The sequence below is a fragment of the Myotis daubentonii genome, chromosome 13, assembly GCF_963259705.1.
Source record: "Myotis daubentonii chromosome 13, mMyoDau2.1, whole genome shotgun sequence".
Lineage (NCBI taxonomy): Eukaryota > Metazoa > Chordata > Mammalia > Chiroptera > Vespertilionidae > Myotis > Myotis daubentonii.
Window position 1 is genome coordinate 21,212,930 of NC_081852.1, and position 18,240 is coordinate 21,231,169.

The 18,240-nt window shown below is 55.6% G+C and overlaps 1 protein-coding gene across 1 annotated transcript in view; it reads right to left on the minus strand.

Moving 5' to 3' along the window:
• Positions 1-18,240, minus strand: part of LOC132214646 (cadherin-23-like) — a 317,401-nt gene that overhangs the window by 45,991 nt on the left and 253,170 nt on the right. Inside the window, exons 14-17 of the mRNA XM_059661973.1 lie at positions 9,042-9,106; positions 5,203-5,440; positions 3,718-3,823; positions 524-651 (exon numbers count right to left, since the gene is read on the minus strand). Of these exons, the coding sequence (XP_059517956.1) occupies positions 524-651; positions 3,718-3,823; positions 5,203-5,440; positions 9,042-9,106 (537 nt within the window). The remainder of the gene's footprint in view (positions 1-523; positions 652-3,717; positions 3,824-5,202; positions 5,441-9,041; positions 9,107-18,240) is intronic.

Consider the following 18,240-nt stretch of genomic DNA (forward strand, 5'->3'; position numbering starts at 1 on the left):
CCTATCGTCACCACCATCTCATCCCCTGGAGGCGGGGGGGCTGCACAGGGCCAGTGAGCCAGTGTGGAGACGGATTCAGAGACTGATCACTGCAGACACTAAGCCCGCTAAGGTGTGCGTGATATCCACGTCAGACAAGCTGTGGTTTGCTTTCAGGCCCCTTTAGATCTTCAGAGGGGCGGAAAAAGGAAGTGAAAAGAAAGAGAGGGAGAGAGAGACAGGAGAGGAGATGGCCTTCAGGAATTCCCTTGAACTTCACAGAATGTAGCTCTAGGTGGGGGATCCCATGGCACTTCCTCCAGCTCCTGTTCCCCTGACAGGGTGTCCTGAGGCCCCGGACCGCCCTGGCCAGGCTGGCAGGTTTGCTAGGACAGCCTTTGGGATGGTCTGCCAGGTAAGCCCCTGAGCTGTGGGGACAGTCAAGGACTTGGGGACACAGGGCTCAGGAGGGGCCCCTGGCACCCTGGGAAGCCCTCACCACCCCTTACCCTGGAGGGCAAGGCCAGCGCCCCTGGGTACTTACAAACACCTCGATGGTGACAGGGACAGTGCTGTTCAGAGGGGGGTTGCCAGCGTCCTTGGCCATGACCGTCAGATAAATCAGTCCGTTGGGTATCTGCTCGTAATCCAGGGGGCGGCTCACACTGATCACTGAAATGACAGGAACAGGGTCCCAGGACCCCTGTAAGCAGCCTTCAGTACCCATCCAGCCAGGGCTTCCCTCGGGGCAGGAGGGGACAGCTGGCATGAACTCCTGGAGCCTCATGGTGTTGACTTAGATGAACTGACTGCCTGATATGTGGCAGGCCCCATGCGAGGCCACCAAGTGTGGCTACTCTGGTGGTAATATACGCCCCACTTTACAGATGAAGGATCCAAGCTCAGAGAGGTTTAGTAACTTGCCCAGAGACACACAGCTAGGAACTCAATAGAGCCACAATTCGAGCCCAGGTTTGTCTGAATCCAGAGCCCAGGCTCTTTCCCAGAAAGTGTCATTCCTACTTGTCTTTCTGTCTGTCTCACCCACTCATCTGGCACTTGTCTGGAGGTCAGGGTCATGCCCAGGCTCTCTAGTCCTATCCCTGTTACTGCTCCTGATACCCTCCAGATAACGGGCTTTATTGCCCAGTGTCGGGCTGCCAGGGGGTGGAGTAGATAGTGGGGTACAGGTGGCAGCTCCCTGTCTTTTCCTCTCATTGCCTTTCTCCCCATTTCTCTTCTCTCCCTCCCTCCCTCCTCTCTTTACCATACAGGCTCTTCATGCCTCTCCAATAGCTGCTCTGGGCACTATGAAGACCCCTCGGGGGACGCTCAGTGTCTGCAGACCCCTCGGGGGGCGCTCAGTGTCTGTAGACCCCCTGGGGGACGCTCAGTGTCTGTAGACCCGTCGGGGGGCGCTCAGTGTCTGTAGACCCCCCGGGGGGCGCTCAGTGTCTGTAGACCCCCTGGGGGACGCTCAGTGTCTGTAGACCCGTCGGGGGACGCTCAGTGTCTGTAGACCCGTCGGGGGGCGCTCAGTGTCTGTAGACCCGTCGGGGGGCGCTCAGTGTCTATAGACCCCCCGGGGGGCGCTCAGTGTCTGTAGACCCCCCCGGGGGACGCTCAGTGTCTGTAGACCCGTCGGGGGGCGCTCAGTGTCTGTAGACCCGTCGGGGGGCGCTCAGTGTCTATAGACCCCCCGGGGGGCGCTCAGTGTCTGTAGACCCCCCGGGGGACGCTCAGTGTCTGTAGACCCCCCCGGGGGACGCTCAGTGTCTGTAGACCCCCCGGGGGGCGCTCAGTGTCTGTAGACCCCCCGGGGGGCGCTCAGTGTCTGTAGACCCCCCGGGGGACGCTCAGTGTCTGTAGACCCCCCGGGGGACGCTCAGTGTCTGCAGACCCCCCGGGGGACGCTCAGTGTCTGCAGACCCCCCGGGGGACGCTCAGTGTCTGTAGACCCGTCGGGGGGCGCTCAGTGTCTGCAGACCCCCCCGGGGGACGCTCAGTGTCTGTAGACCCGTCGGGGGGCGCTCAGTGTCTGTAGACCCCCCCGGGGGACGCTCAGTGTCTGTAGACCCGTCGGGGGGCGCTCAGTGTCTGTAGACCCCCCGGGGGACGCTCAGTGTCTGCAGACCCCCCGGGGGACGCTCAGTGTCTGTAGACCCGTCGGGGGGCGCTCAGTGTCTGCAGACCCCCCCGGGGGACGCTCAGTGTCTGTAGACCCGTCGGGGGGCGCTCAGTGTCTGTAGACCCCCCCGGGGGACGCTCAGTGTCTGTAGACCCGTCGGGGGGCGCTCAGTGTCTGTAGACCCCCCGGGGGACGCTCAGTGTCTGTAGACCCGTCGGGGGACGCTCAGTGTCTGTAGACCCCTCGGGGGGCGCTCAGTGTATGGCATTGCAGAATTTACCCTCCGCAGACTCTGCTAGAAGGTGGGTGAAGACCCCTAATGCCAGAGGTGGACAGAGGTGGAGAGGCAGGATCTGGGGGAGGGGGCGCTAAGACCTCACACATCCCCACCCTGCACAGCCTGAACTCTCACCACGAGTCCCCTTGGCGTGAACCCACTGATGCTCGGTTTTGGATGGGAAGGCAAATTGGCTCGGGAGTGGGGGCCTGGGTAATCTGCAAAGGCACTGCAACAATATTAAATTGCCACTTTCTATTTGGAAAACAGAAATCAAATTATTGCTCTAGTCATATAAAACCTAGGGGAGGTCCTTGCAGCCGAGGGGAAGGGGAGGTGAGAGGGTGGGCAGAGGCATGGCACTGTCACGTTTCTTAAAGGGGCACTGACTTGACAGAGAGCGTCAGGCGGCAGCCTCTGCAGCCAGGGCTGTGATTTCTGTGCCTGCATTTCTCTGACCCCACGGTGGGGTGCTAGGAGTGAGCACTGGACGCAGAGTCATCCAATGCGCGTCCCTTCTGCCTTGGGAGCAGCGAGCACAGCTTCAGGCATTAGGGACGCTTTTCAGAGAGGGATGTCCACAGGAGCCCTTAGAGCAGCCAGCGGGGAAGGGAGGCCGGGCAGTGGCCACTGTCAGAGGAGAGTTTAGAGAGAGGGTTCCGAGCTGCCGGGTTCTGGTGGTGGGAGGGGAAGTGCCCGAAGACAAGGCTGGAGAGGCAGCCAAGAGCTAGACCACAGGGCCTCCCGGACAGCTTTGCTGTGTGGCCTCGGGGAAGTGGCTCCCTGTCTCTGTGTCCCAGGTGCTTCATCTGAAAAAAAAGAGGTGGCCCCATGGGATCATGGAGCTTGAAGTTGCTGCTGCTACTCCTTTCACAGCCTCTAGGGATCAGGACTCACAGCGGGCAGGCAGGGCAGGGTACAAAGTGTGGAACTGTGCCTGGGCCAGGCAGGGTCCTCAGAGGGGTGGGGGCAGTTGCAGAAAGCCCACAGGATGGGGAAGCTTGACTAACGAATCTCCATCCCACAGGTCTACCCAGACAGCCTTGCGGAGATATAGGGACTCCTCAGATTGTGGGAACATCAGCCGCCTGGCTGGCCCTGGGCCTACGACCCCGAGAAAAACCTGGCCCATCTGAGACAGAGATCTTGACCCATGGAGGGGTGGCCGCATGCCACGTGCTGCTCCAGCCCACAGGAGCTACGGGGAAGCCCCCGAATGCTCTGGCATGTCTGAGAGTCAGAGAGCCCCCTTCTGAGGCAGGTGGGAGTGCGCAACCCAGCTCCCACCTGCCAGCCCTCCTCCTGGCCGGACCCCCGTCCTGCCCCCCTGTACCTGCATAGCCTTCATACACGCTGATGTCGAAGTAGCTGCCAAAGGCGGAGGCGGTGACGATGCTGTAGGTAATCTGGTTGTTGGGAGGGGAGTCTTCATCTGTTGCCTGGAAGGAAGAGGATGGACAGAGGCTGTGAGCCAGAGGAGGGTGGGTGGGAGGAGGGCTGGTCCCTCTCAGCGCCCCCTTTCTGGGTGATCAGACCCTCCTGGCCTTGCAGCTGGAGGCTGCTGTCTGGCGCCCAGCAGACACATCTCATGTTGAGTGAGGAGCTATCCTGGGAATCTGGAGGGCAGGCTGGAGGCCTCGGGAGAAGTGGGCAAGGCCAGGCCTCACCCAGGGGACGGAGTGGGTCTCCACCACACCTGGCAGGACCACCTATAGCCTATTCCGTCCCAGCTTGCACATCCCACCCACGGAGGCCTTCCCTGACCTCGAGACTGGGTTAGGGCCCTGTGCTGTGCACCCCATCGGTTCCCCCGACTTCTTGTATAATTTCTGCCTGCCTTGCTCAGACTTTTAGCTCCTGGTGAGCAGGAACCTGTGTTTCCTGATTGCAGCTGCATACCTAGAGTCCAGCATGGTGTTTGCACACAGTAGGTATCTAATAAATGCATGGTGCATGAATGCAAGGAGGGAAGAAGGCACGCGGGATGGGGTCAGATCCTTCTCCCCCTGGACTGTCTCCTGGGGTGGCTGATGAGCAGCTGCTTTCCCAATGTCTGACTGAAGAGAGCCTAAGGGTGGCCCGCCACCCTGGACACAACAGGAGCGGAGTGGGGAGGGAGGAGGGGGAGCAGGGCCCCACAGGGAGCATGGCCCATGCTGGGTGGGCACATGGTCCTGCCTTCTGTGTGCTCCTTGCCCACCTCCTCCCCCTCATTTCAGAAACAAGTTCTAGGTGGAGGCCCTGGTCCTGTCACTCTGGGTGGACAGAGGGAGGAAGGGGCGTGAGGACACCGAGCAGCTTCACGGGCAGAGGTCGCTGGAGCCTGCTGGGGACGCGCTGCAGGAGGACACCTGGAATGTAGAGTCCCGAGTTCTAGTCCGGCCTCTACTCCTCTGCTAATTCACTGTGCCTTCTGGAGCTCTCTTCCCACCTGCTCCCTTCCTGTGAGGTGGCTGTGCCCGGGGCCTCTGGTCCCTGCCAGCTACAGCGCTTCCTGATTCTCAGCAGCCTCTAAAGGGCATGGATGGGGTCCTCACGCAAGAAACTGCTCGCACTGGCCAAGGGAGATGAAGGGGGCGGCCTTTTGCTGAATGGCGGCCTGAAATCTAAGCTGAGGCAGACACTAGCTGCACTTGGTAACCAAGGACACGAGGGGACGTCCTCACACAGACCAAGAACGTGACCCCCAAATCCGGCAGACTTCTTTGTGATGGAGGTTAGCAGCTCTCGCAGTGGCTTCCCAGGGGAATCGCCAGGAAGAGGGTACAGGCAGAGGATAAGATGAATGGCCGGGCTGCAGGAAAGCCTGGCGCCTTACCCGGAGCCGCACCAGCTGTGTGACGGAAGGCTCATTCTCTCGCAGGGCGCCCACGTAGGCATCCTTCTGGAAGGTGGGCACATTGTCGTTGACGTCCAACACGTTGATCCGGACCCGGCCCGTGGTCTCCTCCCCGCCCCCATCCCGGGCGATGACGGTCAAGGTGAAGCGCTGGATGAGCTCATAGTCCAGCTTGGCGATCAGCATGATAAGTCCCGTGTCCTTGTCCAGAGAGAACCTGGGCCAGGCAGGAAGGAGGGTGGGAGAACAGCTTGGTGTAAAGCAGCTTGTAGACAGGGCCTGCACTTACCAGCCTGTCCTCGCCCGAGGCGATAAACAGACACAGATAATTGAAGTCTGAAATCCGCCTTTTTAACGTGCCCTCAATAAGTAGAGCATCTATTTGTAATGGGGAGTCGGGTGGGAGGTGGTGGGCAGGAATCAGGACCACCTGGGAGGTGACGTGTCAGGTACTGAAAGGGCAGGAGTAGGTGGATTTACTCAAAGAGGAAACTCGGGAAGAATGACCCTCCTTTGCTGCAAACAGGACTTTCTGCCTCCCGGACAGTCAGATGTGGAGAACTGTAATGGGCAGAGAGTCTTGTAACTGACACCACACAAATACAAAGGGTCATAAGAGACCAGTATGAATAATTACATCATTATTGGACAATCTAGAAGAAATGGATAAATTCCTAGACACATACAATTTACCAAGGCTGAATCAAGAAACAGAAAATCTATTAAAAAAAGAAACAGAAAATCTGAAAAAATAACTACTAATGAAATCGAATCAGTAATCACAAATCTCTCAACAAACCAAAGTCAAGGACCAGACAGCTTCACTGATACATTCTACCAAACACTCAGAGATGAATTAATACCAATCCTTCTCAAACCCTTCCAAAAACAGAAGAGGAGGGAACACTTACAAACTCATTTATGAGGCCAGCATTAACCTGATACCAAAACCAGACAAGGACACTAACTGAAAAATAAGTTACAGGCCAATATTCCTGAGGAACATAGATGCAAAAATCCTCAAAGAAATATTAGCCAACCCAATTCAATGAAAGGGATCACACACCATGATCATGTAGGATTTCCTTCAGAGATATGAAAATGTGATACCCACAGATCATGGGTGTAATATTCATTAACAGGATACAACATTAAAGGATAAAAATCATATGATGATCTCAATTGATGCAGAAAAAGCATTTGACAAAATTCAAGATCCTTTTATTATAAAAAAAACTTTCAACAAACTGGGTACAGAGGGAATGCATCTCAATATAATACAAGCCATAGATGACAAGCCCAGAGCTAACATCATACTTAATGGTAAAAAGCTGAAAGCTTTTCCTCTAAGATAAGGAACAAGACAAAGATACCTACTCTCATCACTTTTATTCAACTTAGTTTTGAAAGTCCTAGCCACAGCAATTAGGCAAGAAAGAAAAAGGTATCCAAATCAGAAAGGAAAAAGTGAAACTGTCACTATTTGCAGAAGATGTGGTACCATATATAGAAAGCACTAAAGATTCCACCAAAAAACTATTGGAACTAATAAATGAATTCAGTAAAGTTGCAGGATACAAAATCAATATATAAAAATCTTTTGCATTTCTATACACAAATAAGGAACTGTCAAAAAGAGAAATTAAGAAAACAATCCCATTTACAATTGCATAAAATAAGATACCTAGGAATAAATTTAACCAAGGAAGTGAAAGTCTATACACTGAAAACCATAAGATACCAATTAAAGACACTGAAGATGACAAAGAAATGGAAAGCTATTAAAGACAGTGAAGATGGCAAAGAAATGGAAAGCTATTCTGTGCTCATGGATTGGAAGAATTAATATTATTAAAATGTCCATATTATCCAAAGCAACCTACAGATTCATTGCAATCTCTCTCAAAATTCCAATGGCATGTTTCACAGAAATAGAACAAATAATCCTAAAATTTGAATGGAACCACAAAAGACCTCAAACAAACAAAGCAATCTTGAGCAAGAACAACGAAGCTGGAGGCATCATGCTCCCTGAGTTCAAACTATATTACAAAGCCACAGTAATCAGTACAGTATGATATTGGCATAAAAACAGACACGTAGATCAATGGAACAGAATAGAGTCCAGAAATAAACCCACACATATGTGGTCAATTAATTTATGACAAAGAAGCCAAGAATGCACAATGAAGAAAGGGTAGTCTCTTCAATAAATGGTGTTGGGGAAACTGGACAGCCACATGCAGAAGGATAAAACCGAACCACTGTCAAAATAAATAAACATGGGGATGCAATGTACAGCAATGTATATGCAAAGACTATAGCTAATAATGTTGTATTGCATATTCCAATGTTGCTAAGAGAGTAGATCTTAAAAATTCTCACCTCAAGAAAAAAATGGATAACTATACATGTTGACAAATGTGAACTAGACTTATTGTGGTGATCATTTCACAACACACACAAGTATAAATCATTATGCTGTGCACCTGAAACAAATACCATACTTATGTCAATTATATCTCAATAAAAACACACACATATCTGGGCAATAAAACAAATTTTGCCATCCAGAGGGTGCTGAACCAAAATGTTTTAAACACCCAGCCAGGATAGTGAGTTTGGTCCTCTCTCAGGAGTTACCCCTCGTCTTCTGCTCAAGGGACTGAGCCTCACCAACGTCTCCTGGGGAGGAGCAAGGTCTACCTGGCTCCTCTCGACACCCCCTCAGGTGGCCCCGTGAGTCGTCAGCTGGCATTTGTGTGCCCTGACCTGTTCCACGGCTGCCAGCCACCAGGCCTGGAAGATCCTGGCTCAGAGGCCAGGAAAGCCCTGGCCCAGAAGATAGGAGGCAATGAGGACACCCAAGATGACCAGGACAAGGCCCCCTGAACACAGATCCCTGAGGGACTGGGTGCCCTGTGCGCCGGTCCCGCTGCTCATTCCTTCCTCCCGTTCTGAGGCCCCATCTCCGCGGCAGAGAACGGCCGGAATGCACCCAACAATCCGTCTCTTCCTGGTCATTTACCGTCGGGCCCGTAATCCAGGCTGACAGCCAGCGCTGCCCTCATCCCGTTGGGCTTCCCGATGCATCAGACACTTCGGCTTCAGAAGCAGACCTGCCCTCTGAATTCAACTTGGCTCTCGATCACGTTAAAAACGAGAGCTGCTCCCGGCTCAGCTTAACCACAGACAAGAGAGAGAGAGAGAGAGATGCCCAGAAGCATGGCGGGTGGCAGGGCGAGGCTGGTGTGGGTCGGGCGGTGAGGCGGGCGCCTGCCTAATGGCTGCAGCATACCCCCCTCCCCCCGCCCCCGGAGGCTGTGCCTCTGCGGTGAGACCACACGCGAGGCCTGGCCCTCCGTGCTGTGTGCTGGCCGAGCTGCAGACTCCGAGCAAGTGACTTAGCCTCTCTGGGCTGCGGTTTCTCATCCGTGAAGTAGGATGACAGGAGTGCCGAGCACTGGGCTCCAGCATTCCGTTTGGAGAGTTACACCTGAAGACGCATGCAAGCACTTGGCAAAATCCCTGACACACGGCGAGGGCCTCGAAAGCGCTGGCTGCCGCGGCCGCCGTGCTCTCATGAGCTTCGGAACTGCCTGCAAACGCTGTCTTTTGAGGGTCAGAGACGCTGCCCCGGAGACCTCAGGGGACTTGAGCAAGACTGTACCGCATCAGGGCCCAACTGGCAGCAGGGCCCTTGGGTTCCTGCTCCCAGCCCAGGGCTCGAGCCATGGTCGTAGCCCCTCCCGGGCACTGAGGAGCTGCCCGTCACAGGAGTGGCAGAGGCCACCGGGAAGGAGCGGGCAGGGTCTCACCGGTCCGGGTCGTCGCTGAAGAAGTAGCTGACTTCCCCGAAGGTGCCCACGTCATTGTCCGTTGCCTGCAAAGGTGAGAACAAGTCGTCACTGCCAGGCCCGGCTGAGGCCCCGGCCCCACCAGGAGCTGTCCACAGCCAGCCTTGGTCCTCCCGCACGACGCCTCTGGCCCACACCAAGCTTTCTAGAGCCACGAAGGTCACCATGGTTCCCCCAGTCACAAACAGCTATTTAAATGCATACGGGAGAGCAGGGTTCTGGAAGCCCCATCTTTTACCGAAATCCCTAACTTCGGGAAACCACCCCTCCTGCCTCATGTCAGGCCGGGCAGGCTTATTCTTTGCAGATCTCAGGGGCTTGGTGTCATGACCTGTCCGTTTGAGAAATACCACAAATGAAGGGGGCACGGGGGGGAGGGGGGCGGGGGTCAGCATCTGCTGGATTCTCCAGTTTTCCTCCTGTCTCTAAAGATGCCAAGTCAGATGCGCTGCCCAGTGAAAGAGGCACCTCAGGGGCATTTCTGGTGCCCCTCCTTGAACCCCAGGAAAAATCCATCGCACGCATAGGGCAGACTGTCATCTGACTGGCAACCTCTTCCACTGCAAACACCCTCTTTTCTCCCCACCCATCTTCTCTGGCACCTCTCTCTGCCTGAACAAGTGGTCTGAGTGGGAGCTGCCTGCTCTGCCCATGACCACAGGACTGGGCTGGGAGTGGCCCCCCGACTGCAGCTGGCCAATCAGAATCCTTCCCTGGGATTCTTTAAATGGTTGCCAGGGGTAGAAGTTTTCCCCCATAGCAGTGAAGCTGGACCAGAGTGAACTGGGGGTGGTTGGGTGGTTGGGGAGGATGAAGGTGCCCCCAGGGGAGAGCTGGAAGACAGGGGCTGGGTCCTGGTACTTCTCGGGTCCTGGGGTTACATCCCTTCCCACTGCAGTTTGGTCTGTGAGTCCAACAAGACCTGTTTTACCCAGGCTAATCCAACAGCTTTCTATCACAAGTAGTGGAAAGAGCCTGGAGGGAGAGAGGCACGCCTCATGCTGATGACAAGAGCGAGAATGGTGACCCCGCCAGCCTGTGCTATGATACCTTTTACATTTTCAAAGACCATCCACGTTTATCCTCACAACGTGATGAGGAAGACAGACATTTCCACCCATCTCACAGATCACAAAACTGAGGCCTAGGCCCCAGTGAGGCCCAGAGTAAACCTCTTCATGACAATCCTATTAGAGACAGAGAAACCGAGGCAGAGGAGGCAAATGGCTCACCCAAGGCTTCACAGCTATAAAAGGGAGCAGAGCAAGGATTTGCACCCAGGGCCGCCTAGCCGTGCTCTGAGTCGCGGTGTGTTACTGCTTCTGGCCCTCAGAAGCAGAGGCACTGGTTCTTCCCGGGGAGAGGAGACCGAAGCCCCTCCCAACAGCCGCCTCTCTCCCCTGCTTCCAGGGACTGGAGGGGCGGGGGGGGGGGAGGAGCCCGTGTTCCCTTCCATCCCACTGACCTATAACCTCACCCTGTTTGGCATTATTAGACCAGAATCACTGCAGCTCGGCCTGGGGAACAGCTGGCCAGCGGCCATCGAGCCCACGCCGAGGGGTCAATGTGCAGAGAGCCCCGTTCCAGGCCAGTGTCAACAGCCCAGGTCGCCGTGTGACCAAACAGCAGCCCAGGGGCCTCAGCATCCTCGTCTGTCAAAGGAAAGTGTCTGTGGCCATGAGGTCAGGGCCACAGCTGCCAGGCTCACCTTCCGGCTCGGACGATGCCTGCACATAGCAGCGCTTCGCGATGCTGGGAGATGGATGATTAAATACAAGTAAGAAGCGAGGGGTGAGGGGAAGGGAGTTGGTGGAGAGATGGGGGCAAAGACAAGGAGGAGAGAGGTTTCAAAGGGAAAGAGAGGCATGGAGCAGGAAGGGTGAAGAGACGGGGCCCGGGGAAAGGCAGGGAGAGTGGCCCGGAAGCAGGAAGGGGATCGGGGAGGTAGAGAGGGCTGGGCTCGTGCAGGAAGTGAGGGGGCTGGGGCACCTGAAAGCCACACAGGGACCCTGGGTGCCTCCAGACTTGCACTTGGACTGCCAGGGTGGGGAGGACCCCGAGGTCCCCTTGTACAGTGCCCTTCCCCCTGGCGCCTGGAGCAGCTGAGGCGGAGGGAGATGCAGTGTTGAGCCCCTGGGGACAGATAGAGCTGCCATTCTCCTGCCCCTCCACCCCCCCAGGTGGGCCGGGCACAATGGCTCGCACAATGACCCCTTTCCCTGGGGGCCTCTTGCCGCCCACCCAGGCCGCCCATGCTGACCAGGAAGATTTGTGAGTCCTTTAGTGCCACTGTCTAATGACCGTATGAAATATGTATGTGTGGTGAAGGGGAGAGGGAGAACTTTCATTTTTCAAATGCATGAAGCAGAATAATAAGATGGAAAACTGCATCTGTGCCCCTGCCAGGGTGGGGGCAGCCAGCAGAGAGGGCCTCCCCAGGGCCAGTGCCAGGCTGCAGTGGGGCCGGGTGAGGGTCCCTGCTCCCTGTGCCCGGGAGGAGGCAGCAAATCCAACCCCTGGTGCCCTCAGGGGGCGGCCCCTCCTCTTCTGCCTGCCTTCCAGCCCTGCACTCCAGCCTTTGCTGCGGGCTCCAGCCTCCTCTCGGACCCAGGCTGGACCTGACTCCCCTGGCACCTGCCTGGATCTTCCCCATCTGCGTAGACTGCTTCCCCGCTCCTGTCTTCCCCGCCTCAACATTGGTTTCGGGCTCTGCAATATTCCCAGCCCTGACTGCACGCGGGAGCTGAAGCTGTGCGCTTATGTGTTTCTCACCCTGCTAAGCGGTGGCTCCCTGAGAGCGGGGCAGGGTGGGGTCAGGGGGCCTGGACATAAAAGCAGCTCAGGAAAGCTCCTGGCAGCTGTCCTCTGTCGCCACATTGGCACCCACACCCACCTAACAGTATCAGTGTGTACATTTCAGTTTGGACCACACCACCAAGAGGAGGCACCATTATAACGCCTGCTCTCTGCCTTTGACACACAGACGAACCAAAGATGATGTTAAGTAACTTGCCCAAATCTCACGACTGATAGGCAAGTGCAGAGCTGGCCTCCACACTCTTTGTCTTAAACCAGTGGTTCTCAACCTTCCTAATGCTGCGACCCTTCAATACAGTTCCTCCTGTTGTGGTGACCCCCAACCATAAAATTATTTGCGTTGCTACTTCATAACTGTGATTTTGCTCCTGTTATGAATCATCATGTAAATATGTGATATGCAGGATGTATTTTCATTGTTACAAACTGAACATAATGAAAGCATAGTGATTAATCACAAAACCAATATGTCATTACATATGTGTTTTCCGATGGTCTTAGGCGACTCCTGTGAAAGGGTCGTTCGACCCCCAAAGGGGTCGCGACCCACAGGTTGAGAACCGCTGTAACCAACCAGCACTGTGGGATAGACAGCCCCAGGCAGTCCCATGGCAGAGGCCTCAGCAGCTCTGCAATGCCAGCCGGTCCAGCAGAGGGCGCTGTCGGGGCCAGTGACAGGCTCCACCCCAGCCCCACGCAGGTGCCATGGCATTTTTTAAAACAATCTCCTTCCCAAGGCTGGCTATAGGCCTGAGCAACGGAAAGACCAACAGACAAGTCAAGTGCCAGACAGACAGTGGCCCTCGTGCCCACTTCAGAAAGGAGGGTCTGAGGAGTGGCCAGCGGCCTGTGCATAGAGAACAGAGGTCCTTCCCGCGTCATGAACACCTTTGCCCTCCTGCCATGTTCCAGGATGAGCAGTCCATCTCCTGGCAGGGTGGCCTCCAGGCTCTCGCAGGCCAGTCAGATGGCTACCGGGATAGGGGATGGGGGGGCCAGCTGGCAGGCTGGGTGGCTCCCAGATTGTACCCGGCAACACTGAGAAATGACAGACCAGGTGCAGGGGAGCACCTCAGCGGCTGCAGGTCCTCCCGCTGGTCCCTCTGTGCCCGCCACTGCCCTCCCAGGGCGGGAGTCTCACCCACGGTTGCACACTGGTATGTCGCACTACTTGCTGAGACTCTCAGAGGCGGCCCAGGGCGCGAAGTCAAAACCAATAGTGCCCTCCCTGCTGCTGAGTCAATCCCAGCCCGGCCCCTGGTGTCCAGGCGCAGCACAGCCACTGGCCTGGTGGTCTTGCGCTCACGTCTCCCGATGCACCCGGACTCTTCTCTCACTGCCTGGTTGCGCCATCCCTTCATCCCGGAACTGCTGTCCAAGCTCCACCCCCTACCCCCCACCCCCAATGCTGTGCAAGCGCCTGACCGCTCACTGTTCTCACGCTGAGCCCCTCACGGTACCCGTTCTGGAACATGCAGCACGGTCTGCTATTCCTGAAAGCTGCCTGCGTATGCTGTCCCCTCCCCTTGCAGAGAAGCCCATACCTAACTCCTTTTTGTATCCTCCCTGGTGCCCGGCACAGGGCTCAGGCACTGGGCTCAAAATCTTTGCCAAATCCAGTAAGACCTGGAATTTCCATGGTCAGCCACAGAGCGCCAGCCTGATCTTCCTCCTGGCGGCTGAGCCCCTATCAGCAGACACCACGGTGGGCACTGAGCAGCCAGAGTGGGGCTGCTCTGCTGCCCAGGACGCGTGGCTGGGGTTCGCAAAGCCTCTCCAACAGGTCCCCCAGGCTCAAGCTCCCCTCCGAGCTCCCTTCTGGCCTAACCTTCGCAGCAGAGGAGGGCAGGGACTCACGGAACGGCCCAGGCAGTCGCCTATGGGGCACAAGCAGAGCGGGTGAGAAGGGCAGGGTGGGTCCGGAGAGCAGGTGGAGGGTATTGGAACCCCATGGGGAAAACTTTCAGGAAGACAGGGGCCAGACTCTCCCTCAGTCTCATATTGAGCAAGTATTTCCTGAGCTTCTCCAATGTGCCAGCGACTGTGCCAGGCACTGAAGTCACAGCCATGAGCATGATAACGCTCTTGCCGGAAGGTGACTTACAATCGGAAAGGGAGACAATGGAGGAGAGAAGTAACTAAATAACCATTTCAGACAGACAATGATAGGATCTGTGAGAAAAATAAAGCAGAAAATGGGCTGGCAGGTGCCTGGGCTGCTGGTTGAGATGGGTCAGTCCAGGATAAGAGCTCCCCTCGGTCAAGTGTATTTGGGTCTACTGCCCAGCCACTGGCTGGACACCGAGAAGCCCAGGTAGCTTTTGGTCAGAGCTGGCCTCCTGTAGCTCCCGAGGCCTGGAGGGGGCTCAGAACGTCTCTGCTTCCCCGCCCCCCCGACAGCCTGCCCTAGTGGATGCGTCTGCAGCCCAGCACAACGGGCCAGCAGGTCAGCATCTGTCCCCGTGGTCAGCACCTGGGAGAGGGGTCCAGGACTGGCTGCTGCCCAGGGCCTGATGGATAAGGCGTCTTTTCTGATTCTTCCCAACACTGGCATTACCAGCAAAACTAATTCCCTCATTTGGGCCTTTATAATTGCGTCGGCAAGTGCTTATTTCTGTGATGGACAATGCCGGCAGAACTGTAATTTTCTTCCGCTGACAAAAAGGAAAAAAATACACACACACGGGGGGGAAATTCCAAAGGTGAAGACAAGGTGAACCTGCAGTGGGGGACTCGGCAAAGCCCCAGAATGGCCGGGCCTGAGTCATAAATGCTCACCGTTCCCCTGGCTGTCAGATGGGGAGGGGCACCACGGTGGCCCCTGCCGTTTCCCTTTGAGCACATACTATGTGCCAGGCGCTGTGCCCAGCATTTCTCATGCTTTATTCCATGTCATCTTCCCAACAGCCTTCTGTACTAATACCATCCCCATTTTACAGATGGAGAGGAGTGAGGCTCAGAGAGGTCAATCAACCTGCCCAAGGTCAAACAGCCGCAGGCCGGGGTGTGAGCGCAACACACCGACCGACCGCAAGAGGGTGCTCATTACCATCCCCTCCTCCTGCTTCCTGTGGGTGGGCGGGGCTTGAGGCATCCCTCTCCAGTATGAGAGCTCAGCCATGGGACCCAGGGTGCTCCTACCAGGTCACTGTCCTCACCCTGTAGAAGCCAGATGCACCCCCACAGGCAGTCTTCTTGCCAGAGTGGCTCTTCTCCCAGACTCTGCACAGCGAGGGTGGGCTCCAGCGACACCCGTGCCCAACTGCAGAGGGGGCAGGGGTCTCTGGCTGTGGTTTCCCTGGATGCAGGCCCTTAGCCAAGACCCTTGGTCCTCAAAGAAGGGCCCCCATTCTGGGCTCAGGGCCTAGACCAGGGAGGCTGTCACCTGGTGAAGGCTAGGGCAGCCTGGCTGGCTGTGGGTGCCCTCCTGACCCAGCCAGGGGGCTGGGGTTGCTTGAGATGGAGGGAGGTGTGTCACCCAGCACCCTCTGGATGTAGCTCTCTCTTTAACGTGTATGCCAGGGCTCTCTGCCCAGCCCAGCTCCCTGCCCTCTGATGCCCATCCTGATAGCTCATGCCTACTCCCAGGGGGCCCTCATTTCAACAGTGGTCAGGTCCTCTTATCTCTTGGTACCTTCCCAAGAGCCCCTCTGTTTTCACAATGAATGGCCACTCTCTCACCCTCTTCCATTCATTTGCCCTAGACTAAGGGCGCCCTTACAGGGTGCCTGCCTTGCCCCCACACTGCCCCCATGTAACCCTGCACCTCACAGCTGTCCCTCATCATGGCCTTGCAGGTGCCCATCTGCGAGGTTGGGCCTTATCCGCCCACCTGACTCCCGCCTGCTCTGGCCTTCTCCCACATCTCTCTCCAACCCTGGCGCACGGACCCCGCTGCTCTCTGATCTCGTGGATCCTTCCCTGGGACAGACGCCCTCCTCTCTCATGGTTTTAAACGTCCTCTACCCTTCTTTATAGCTTGTCTTCCTTCTTCCCATGTCCTCACACTTCCCTATCTCTCTTTCTCTACACGTACACATACATGTACACACATGTGCGCGCACACACAGCACACATTTTCTCTCTTCTCTCTGTCTCAGGCAGCCCCCAATACCTCATTGTTTCCACATATTGTTATAGAAACCTTCTCTTTCACTTTCGGTGTCTGGCTCGGGTAGACCCCATCCTACTACACACCACACACAGACACACCTCCCTCCATCTCAAGCAATCCCAACCCCCATCTCAGCCCCTGTGGCTCCTCCACACCCCCTCCCCGGCCACCTGTGTGCCTCTCCCCGCAGGCTGGCAACTGGCAGGCACACACTCAATCACTCCCCACCAGAGCCCCTTGTCACGCACACTCGCCCGGACACCCTGCCCGGGGCCTCTGCTCTGAAGCAAGGCGGGCCCAGCTGCCTCCCCAGCAGCCCTGGGTCCCAGCAATGCAGGCAGCTGCGGGCGCGGCGAGCAGTTCTGCTCCCATGCACGGCTCTGCAGAGAAGGGCACGCCGTACAATTTGTTCAGGAAACAATAGCAATGTTTGACATGTCATAAGGATTGATGGAGCAGAAATTTACATGGGAGAATGCATTTTTAAACAGCTCCACGGAGCACCGGTGCTTTGCTGGTAACGCTTTGCACATTCATCATCTGCTGAGCCCCTCCAAGTAACTCCTTAAACTGCGTGAGAGTAAGTGCGCTCCTGCAAACTCAGGGGACTGAGGTGGCCTGTGGGAGGCGGGAGGTGGGAGGGACTCTGCTGGAGGAACTCGGAAGCCAGAAGCTGGGGTGATGTCCATTCGTCCTGATTAGGCCCCTGAGGCCTGGTCCTCTCCTCTGTTCCCACACTTCCTCCCATGTGCAGTGGATGAAGATTTCTGCTTTTCTCGGGGATAGGAGGTAAAAGCTAATGGCTGGGCAATATCATATAGTCTGCCCTGCGCTTCTGGGAAGATGCTTGGTGACTCAGTTTCCCCTGTCATGTCTAATCTGAGAAGGCAGCCAGGGATGATGGGTGAGGGCATGGTGGGTGTTAGGGGCAGAGGTAAGTTCGGCTGGAAGCTACTGCTTGTGGGTCCCTGGGCCAGGGGGGGTGGTCACACAATGAGGAGGAGGGGAGAGAGTGATGGTGATATCCTTTGTAGGAGATGAGAGGGTGAGTGTTCTGGTGGGCAGGGTACCAGGAAGTGAGCGATAGCATGTGGAGAGGATGTGGGGAGGCTGGGGGGCTCAGGAAGGAAGGTACGTTCAGGAGAGCCCGGGCATGCAGAAGGCCTTAGGACAGAGGGCACTGCCAAGGACGCTGGGGCCGGAGGCTCTGAGCACGATAAAGTGGAACAGCTGAGTGGGAGGACAGTTAGGGGAGGGTGGGGGTCCAGCTGGTGGGGGGCTGCAGAGAAAGAGAAGGGGCCTTCCTCCCTCGTGTTCCATTGTGGACCCAGGATGGACACCGTGCCCATGGCAGACATTACTAATCAATTATGGTACTGAGTACAGAGAAGGCCTCAGGCTCTCTCTCAAGCCTGTCTTCTCTGCAATCAACAACCAACTGCAGGGAACTCATGTCAAAGCCTTGTTGCTATATGTGCCAATGAAAAAAATGGGCAGAGGATCCGGACAGACATTTCTACAAAGAGGACATAGAGATGGCCAACGGACATATGGAAAGATGCTCAACATCACTAATCATCAGGGAAGTGCAAATCAAAACCACAGTGATATCACCGCACACCTGTCAAAAGGGCTATTGTCAAAAAGTCAACAAAGATGACAAGTGCGGGCGAGGACGTGGAGAAAAGGGAACCCTCGTGCACTGTTGGTGGGGATGCAAATTGGTGCAACTCCGATGGAAAACAGTGTGGCGATTCCTTAACAAAACAGAACTACCATACATACAACTCAGCAATTCCACTTTTGGGTATTTATCTAACGAAAACAACAACACTCATTCGAAAAGATACATGTACACCTATGTTCACTGCAGCATTATCTACAATAGCCAAGATATGGAAGCAACCTAGGTGTCCATCCACAGAGGAGTGGAGAGAGAAGATGAGGTACATATATGCAGTGGAAGATCACTCAACAACCAGAAAGAAGGAAATCTTGCCGTTTGTAACAACATGGAGAGACGCAGAGGGTACTATGTTAAGTGAAATATGTCAGACAGAGAAAGACAAGTGCCATATGATTTCACTTACATGTGTGAAATCTAAAAAACAAAACAAATGAACAAATAAAACAGACTTATAGATGCAGAGACTAAACTCATGGTTGCCAGAGGGGACGGGTGTAGGGGGGCTGGGTGAAAAAGATGAAGGGGAATGAGAGGTATAAACT